Below are 8,092 nucleotides of genomic sequence, written 5' to 3' on the forward strand. Positions count from 1 at the left end.
GGGTGGTGGCCCGGGACCCCCACTGGGGCTGAGTGGGGGCGGGCAGTGGCGTGTGGCCCAGGACCCCCGCCTGGCACTGGTGGGGGGCAGCGCACAGCCGGGACCCCTGCTGGTGCTGGGGGGGAGGGTTGGCAAGGTTGGCAGGCTCCCTACCCAGTTCCGACTGACATGTTCCTGCGGCTCCTAGGGGGAGGGGCGGCCAGGGGTGCTCTGTGTGCTGCTCCTGCCACAAGTGCCAGCTCCGCAGCTCCCACTGACTGGGAACCACAGCCAATGGAAGCTGTGGGGGTGGCACCTGCAGATGCGGGCAACGTGCGGAGCCCCCTGGCCCCTCCGCCTAGGAGCTGCAGGGACATGCCGGTCGGAGCCGGGGACTCCTCCCCTGAGCTGTGCGCTGCCCCACACTCCAACCCCCTGCCCTAGCCCTGAGCCCCCTCCCACACACCCAAACTGCTGCTGCTACTGCTGGCCCAGGGGCTGCCCAGTTCAGGCAGCCCCTGAGCCAGGACCAGGTGCTGCAGAAGTCACGGACATTCATGGAATCCGTGACCTCCGTGACAGACACACAGCCTTATTCATAACACAAGAACTAGGGGTCACCAGATGAAATTAATGTGCAGTAGACTTAAAATAAACAAAAGGAAGTATTTTTTCACACAACACACAGTCAACCTGTGCAATTCCTTGCCAGAGGATGTTGTGAAGGCCAAGACTATAATAGGGTTCAAAAAAGAACTAGATAAGTTCGCGGAGGATAGGTCCATCAATGGCTATTAGCCAGGATGGACAGGAATGGTGTCCCTAGCCTCTGTTTGCCAGAAGCTGGGAATGGGCGACAGGGAATGGATCACTTGATGATTACCTGTTCTGTTCATTCCCTCTGGGGCACCTGGCATTGACCACTATTGAAAGACAGGATACTGGGCTAGATGGACCTTTGGTCTCACCCAGTATGGCCGTTCTTATGGTCTTATGTTCTAAAGCAGCGTAGATACAAAAAGCCAGTGACATCATTACCCCCTTTCTGCTTCCCACTGATGGAGCAGGCAGCTTCAAACCCTTCTAACGCAAGGGATGCAGTGGACTTTGGAGGCTGGCTGCAGTAGTGAGACCAGAGCTACGAAAAGGATCCCTGTGCATTCCCAACCCAGGTTGTGAGCACAGAAAGGTGAGTGTCACCACCCCAGAGGCCTTCCATGGAGACCAGTGCGTGGTCCAGGTGACCATCTGCAAGGTCCGTTCAGCCCAAGTGACAGGGAAACTAGTATTATTAGCATGAATATTTCTACTGCAGTAGTTCCAGAGGCCCTGTCAGGAATCAATGCCTCTGTGTACTGGGCTCTAGCCATACACAATAAAGATGATCCCTGCCCCAGAGGCTTCACTAAGTCACTAGTGTAACTGAAACCAAATTAAAGTCCGATTTACACTGATGCAAACCTCTGGGAGGACACTCTTCTATCAGTGTAAGAGCAATTATAGCAACTTAGCTTAGCCCCAGATATCTATCGACACAAGCCAGACCGCTAGAAAGCAGGGTTCAGTCGATAGCATAGTGCCCTCGCACAAATGTACATCCAGTTAAATCATTGAACGTCACATCTTTAGCTCCTGTAGCTTTTAATGTAGACCAAGCCTAGGTAAGGACTGGTTACCACACTAGCCAATGCCTTCCCCCAAATGGATTTTAATTCACACAATTAGTCATTCTGTCTATGGATGGACACTTATTTCGGACGAAGTGGCCTATTTGGATGTAGCTTTAGGCTTTAGGCTTGCTCTACACGCAGACTTGGTGCTGGGAGAACTATTTCTGTCAGGGGGGTTTATTCTACCCAAATAGTTAAATCAGTCCCCTACTGTGGATGCAGTGAGATTGGTATCAAGGTGCCATATAGCAGTAGAGCTTATTCCGCTTTCCGCACAGGACTAACCAGACACCACTATACCAATATAACTGCATCCACACTGCAGTGGTTGTACCAGTTTAACTCTGCGGGTAGAGTTAAAGTGCTACAACTTCTGTTTGTAGACAAGGGCTAAACCAATTTAAATTAAATCAAAATAGGAAACTAGGACACGATCTGTGACAGGAGACTCCACCGTAGAGCAGCACAGAGAGCACTGGCTAGTTATGAGGTGCTTAAAGCTGCTTTGCACCAGAGCAGCAGGAGTGCACATCACAGATCCCCTTCCCCATCTCCACGGTCCCTGTATGGGCACCCACCCACCTCTTTCCCCCTTCCCTACTCCCCAGGTCCCCATCCCTCCTGCAGTCCCTGTAGAGTAGATGTGGTGCAACAAGTAGATTCTGAAAACAGGACTAAGGCTGAGGGCATGTGCTTCTGCAGAGAATGCCATGAAATACTACCTTCTTCAAAATGGCCACCAGCTCCCTCAGGAAGCAAGAGGAGGAGGGGAAGGCTGGCAGTAGCCATCTTTAGTAAGGGCAACTTGTGGCATCAGTTCCATTGAGAATAATGGCAATGGTGGCCATGTTGAAAGAGGGCAATTCTTGGCATGTGTCCCTACAGGAGAATTCTTCATCCTCTGCTGCAGGAGAAAGGCTGGGTTGTGGAGAAGAACAGGAAAATGGCCATTACTTCTAAAAACACCCCTTCAACAACTATCCATTGCACCAGATCTTGGCCACTTCTCCACCACGCTTGGTGTGAACAGGCCATGCCTGGGCTGAGATCAACAGGGACAAGCAAGGGGCTGACACACAGCCTAAAGGACCCCTTTCTTGACTAATGTTAACAGCCATCGACTCTGGATTTATTTGTACCTCCTCAGAAAGTGCATTCAGTGGGGAGGGGCGGAAGGAGAGCGGGGTGCCATAGACTGGGCTGGAGGGGGGGGTCTCGGCGCAGGCCTGGGGGCTACATGGTGTCAGGAGGTGGGAGAGGAGGCTGCTGGGATGGGAGGTTGGGAGTGAGGCCAGGAGGTGTCCAAAGCTGGGCTGGGGGGAGAAGTTTGGCTTGTGGGTGTTGGTGGCTGGGCAGGGAGTGTTGGGGGGCTGTCAGAGGCTGGCTCAGGGGGAGGTTAGGCTGAGGGGTGTTGGGGCTCAGCTGGGGGTGTCAGGAGAGTGTTGGGGTGTAGGCTGGGGTGTCACTTGAGGGGCTATGGGGTGGGAGGTTGATGGGGTGAGAGGATTAGAGGCTGGGCAGGGCCAAGGGAAGGGGTGTCAGGGGGGTGGGGGTATCAGGAAAGTATTGAGGCTGAGGGGCTGTTCGAGGCGGGGGGCCCGGGTTAGGGAAGCTGGGCTGGGGAGTTGCGGGCTGTTGGAGTCGGGGTAGGGGGGCCGGGAGGCTGGTCGGGAGGCTGGTCCTTGGCTGAGCCCTGCCCCGCCCGGGGTGCGGCTGCCGGGCAGGAGGAGGAAGCCGCAGCGGTTCCGGGCACAGATCGCGCTGCCCGGAGCCTGCAGCCGCCGCCGGCAGGAGTGTCCGGCGGAGGGGCCGGACCGGAGGGGCGGTGAGTGGCCCCGAGGGGAACCCACACCCGGGCCTGCTTGGGTCTCCCCCCCGCCGCACCTGGCCCCCTTCTCCCCGTCCCCCCCCCCCCTCGCCGCACCCGGCACCTGCCCCCCCCCCAGCCGCACCTGGCCCCCTTCTCCCTCTCCCCCCTAGCCCGACACCCGGCTCTCTTCTTCCCCTCCCCGCCGCACCCGGCCCCCTTCTCCCCGCCGCACCTGGCCCCCTTCTCCCCCTCCCCCCCCGCCGCACCCGGCACCTGGCCACCTTCTCTCCCCCCCAGCCCGATACCCGGCCCTCTCCCCCCCCGCCGCACCTGGCCCCTTCTCCCTCTCCCCCCCTCCGCACCCGGCCCCCTTCTCCCCGCCGCACCCGGCCCCTGGCCACCTTCTCTCCCCCCAGCCCGATACCCGGCCCCCTTCTCCCCGCCGCACCTGGCCCCTTCTCCCCCTCCCCCCCCGCCGCACCCGGCACCTGGCCCCCTTCTCTCCCCTCCAGTCCGGTACCTGGCCCCCTTCTCCCCGCCGCACCTGGCCCCCTTCTCCCCCTCCCCCCCCCGCCGCACCCGGCACCTGCCCCCCCCCTCGCCGCACCTGCCTCCCTTCTCCCTCTTCCCCCTAGCCCGACACCCGGCCCCCTTCTCTCCCTCCCGCCCGGCCCCTGGCCCCGTTTTCACCCCCCTGCCCTGCATCTGGTCCCCTTCTCTCTCCCCCCCCCCAGCCCGGCCCCTCGCCCCCTTCTCTCTCTCCCCCCCCCCCAGCCCGGCCCCCTTCTCTCTCTCCGCACCCAGCCCAGCACCTGGGCCCCTTCTCTCCCCCACCCAGCCCCTCTTCTCTAACCCCCCCCACACCCGACACCTGGCCCCCTACTCTCACCCCCCTCCCCCACATCCAACACTTGGCCCCCTTCTCTCCTCCCCTCCCCCAGAACCTGGCACCTGGCCCCCTTCTCTCCCCCAAACCCCCTTCTTTTCCCCCCGCATGTCCCTTTACCTGGCCCCTTCTCTCCCCTTCCCCCCAACTGGCTCCCTTCCTCTCCCCCCCCCCTTCTGCACCTGATATCTAGTTCCCTTTTCTCACCCCCCACCTCAAACCCCCTCCCCCCCATCTGGCACTTGGCCCCCTTCTCTCCTCCCCTACCTCGGAACTTGATACCTGCCAGTGGAGCCCTTGGCTGTTCCTGGGGACACCCCCCCCAGCACCCGCAGGCTGGGCCCAGGGCAATGATTTTAAAGCTCCTGGCACGTTCTCCGTGCCCACTGTTTGCCTCTGGGACTGAGGCTGGGTTTAGCTGGAGTTTGGAGGGGGAAGGGCTCAGTCTCTTGCCTGCCCTGTGGGCTCAGATGGGCGGCCTGGCCACTGGCCCCTAGGAGCTGGACACTACTGTGAAGAGCTTCCGTCACTGCTGCCCTGGTTCCTTTGGAGCTGCCCAGACTGTCCAGTGACTCTTCCTGGGTTAATGGAGTCTCTCTCTCCTAGGATCTGGGAAGATCTGCAGCCGCCCAGAGAACTGAGCTGGGGCCGAGCCCGTTGGCCTGGGTCGGCGTGCCCTGTGGATGGGCGTGGTACAGATTTGCTGCTAGCACAGACTTAGCTCCCTCTGCCGTAGTTTGCCAGGTGGCTGGAGGCACCGCAGCAAGAGAGGACCTGTGAGAGCTCGTCTTGCCTTGGGGGAACATGCAGCGCGGTGGCATCACTGTTGAGAACCCCTACGCCAGCGTGAATATTCCACGAGGTCAGCTCGAGAACAGCTTCATTAAGCGCTACCTGGGGGAGGAGCTGCCCTCGCCCACTGTCATTGTTAATCCTGGGGCCGTGCCCACCTACCCAGCCCCAGAGCAGCTGAATGGGGCCAGTAAATCGGTGCCACTGGATAGTTGGGATGGTTCAAAAGTCCTGACGCGGGAGTCCTGGGCCCAGCCTTATAACCCTTATGCCAGCCTGAAGCTGCTGAATGGCGCTTCCTCAGCCCCGCTCTACACCATCGAGCTAGACAAGCACCAGAAGAGTCCTGAGGTGGGCACGGACAGTGGCTGCTGCTGCTGTAAGTACTGCCCCTGCTGCCGGAAATGCTGCTGTGTCGTCTCCTAACCCCACGAGCCGTGACCCCTTGCCACACCCAGGCTGTCGGCCTGAGCCAGCCTCCTTAAGGAGCTGGGATCCTGCCGGTAGAACTGCAGCAAGGGGGCTGGGATGGACAGCCCCTGAGCTATGGTGCCCATCCTAGCAGGAACTGTGGGGCGCCTCTGGGGGCGAGCGGAGCCAACAGCAGCCTTGCAGTCTCCTGAGACTCTCAGTGATCTTTGGCTCTCTCGGGGCGTGGGGAGGGGGTGTGACTATATTTGCCCTGGTTGCAGGGCGGCTTTCTAGACCTTGTTTATCCTATGGAAAGTGAGCTCAGGTGCCATGGTGATGGGCACGTAGCAGTGATGTGCTGCCAGGATCGTGGCCAGGCCTCGGGGGAGTTTCAAGACATGCTGATGAAGCCTGGAGTGCCTTGTGCAGTGCCCTGTGGTGGAAACTCGACCGCTTGCTCCCACTTACTGTCTGGCTGGGGAACAGCCCTGATGCAACAGGCGGTGCAGCTGTGCTGACCCCCACGCAGACAAAGCCATGCCCCGGTTTCACCCATTGGAGAAGCAAGAACCTGAGCTTGGGGGGGCCTGAGCAGTGTTTCATGGGTGCTTGTGGATTCTCACTGCCCCACCCCGTGGCTGGGGCATGCGGGGAACAGTCTCGTCTAGTTGCAAAGGCTGCGTGCTTCTTGATTGTGCGGGGAAGTGGCCTTGCAAACCAAGTCCTTGTCTACACACAACAGTCATGGTTAATGTGGTACAATTCTCTAGTGTGGCTGGGGAAAGGTGCTCAGACTGGCCTAGCATCTGGTAGGGGAAGGGAATGAGCTGTACTGGTACGAAGCACCTGGGTCCTGCTCTAGCTGTGTCCATGCTGGGACTTGGGCTGGTCGAACGGGGTAGGTAACGCTCACACCCCTGACCCACACGGGTGAGAGGTACAAACTCTGTTTGCTAAGCAGGCTGGAATGAGGATCCTGCCAGTCCTTGCCTGCTCACCCTCCGGACAAAAGGAAACACACCCAGGAAAAACAAACAAACAAACAAAGCAGCTTGGAGAATGTGCTGGGCTCTGCTCTGGGGATGTGCCATGGCTGGACACACCGGCCTCTGGGTCTAAACTCACAGTGGGAGGAGACTGTTCTGACACCTCACCCCCCTCGGTGCTGGCAGGAGCTGCTTTCCAGGGCTTGGCTGGCCTGCTGTCCCTGCAGCGCAGGCAGGGGCTGTGCACTTGTACCCCCAGCTTGGTCTGGAGAGGGGGCAGCAGGGCCTGGCCAGTGCCCGGCTGTTGGTGTTAGTGCCAGTGCTGCTGTGGGACTAGTGCAGGCTGCAGAGGAGGGTTCAGAATGAAATGGGGGGGGGAAAGGGAAGGAGTGGGACAAGGGGTGTGGAGTCCTCTAGGCCCCAGTCAGCTGTGCAGGACCTGCCAGACTCCAAGCCACTGGGGTTGTCAGATGGCCAGGAATAGGGTGCAATGAAGTCATTGGGTCTGCTCCCTTGGGGGAGTTTCTAAAGCAGAAGCCCCAGCCCTGATGTGGGGGGCAGGGCCATGGGGAGTAGCGGTGCTGTCCTCTGCACGGGCAGAGGGGCGCCAGCTGGTTGGGCAATGAGCAAGGGGAATGAGGCAGCACCTCTCGGCCCTTTACGCTGGGTGTCCCTTCCCATGCACTGCAGCTGGCTGATTGCTGCTCAGTCCCTCTGCAGCTTGTCAGTGTCGCCCCAGACTTGGCTTTCCTGCCAGGTGTCATGCGTGCTCTGTGCAAGGCCAAGTGGTCTGCATGTGAAACCTGAACCAGACCCACTGTTGTCCTTCATAAACAGCCCCATGCAGCGCTGGTGCCGGCGCCGACCTGCCTCACAGGTGAGTTTCTGCCCTAGACAAGGGGTGTTTCTCTTGCAGCAGCTGCACTGTGTAAGTGCTGGCACAGCCGGGGCCCAGGGGGCTTGGGGCACGGTGGTAAAACTCCCTGAGCTCTGTGCTAGCGCTTACCCCATTGCTAGACCTGCTGCATCACTCCTCGAGAGCAGACGGGCCACTGTCTCTGGGGCAGGCGCCCTGACTGAGTAGTGCAGCAGGAGGGGCAGGGACCATGCCCAGGGTCCTGTGTGCAGAATCTCAGCTTGCCCGGCTAGGAAGATTCTAACCGTTGTGTAGGCTGGGTAGAATTCAGCTTTTATTTGTTTGTGATCTCTACGGAGAGTATCAATGTTTATTTTTAAGAATATTTTTAGTTTTATTGATTTAAATTTTCACAGTAGGGGAAGTTATTGGAGGGTCAGAAAATGGAGGATCAGACAATTATTTAATGACCATAGACGATGAGATTCAAAAAGTTAAAGATTTATAACCATTAAAACACAAACTGTCGAAGTATACAAAGGAAGTAGGCAATGTAAGAAAAATGCTGCTTTGATATAAGGCGATCTGTAAATTTGGGGTATTATCAATGGAAACAGTTTTTGGTCATTTGGGTGTGTATGGTGAAATCGATGTTCATGGATATTTACCGATAAAAGTCGAATCCTTCCAACCCTACCTTGG

At 58.6% G+C, this 8,092-nt stretch overlaps 1 protein-coding gene across 1 annotated transcript; it reads left to right on the top strand.

The window, feature by feature from the left end:
* The first annotated feature begins 5,149 nt into the window (after positions 1-5,149).
* Positions 5,150-5,563, top strand: CYSRT1 (cysteine rich tail 1). The gene has a single exon (XM_065419001.1). It carries the CDS (start codon positions 5,150-5,152, stop codon positions 5,561-5,563), a length of 414 nt encoding a protein of 137 aa, XP_065275073.1.
* Positions 5,564-8,092: the final 2,529 nt, after the last annotated feature.

Source organism: Emys orbicularis, chromosome 18 (assembly GCF_028017835.1).
Source record: "Emys orbicularis isolate rEmyOrb1 chromosome 18, rEmyOrb1.hap1, whole genome shotgun sequence".
Taxonomy (NCBI): domain Eukaryota; kingdom Metazoa; phylum Chordata; order Testudines; family Emydidae; genus Emys; species Emys orbicularis.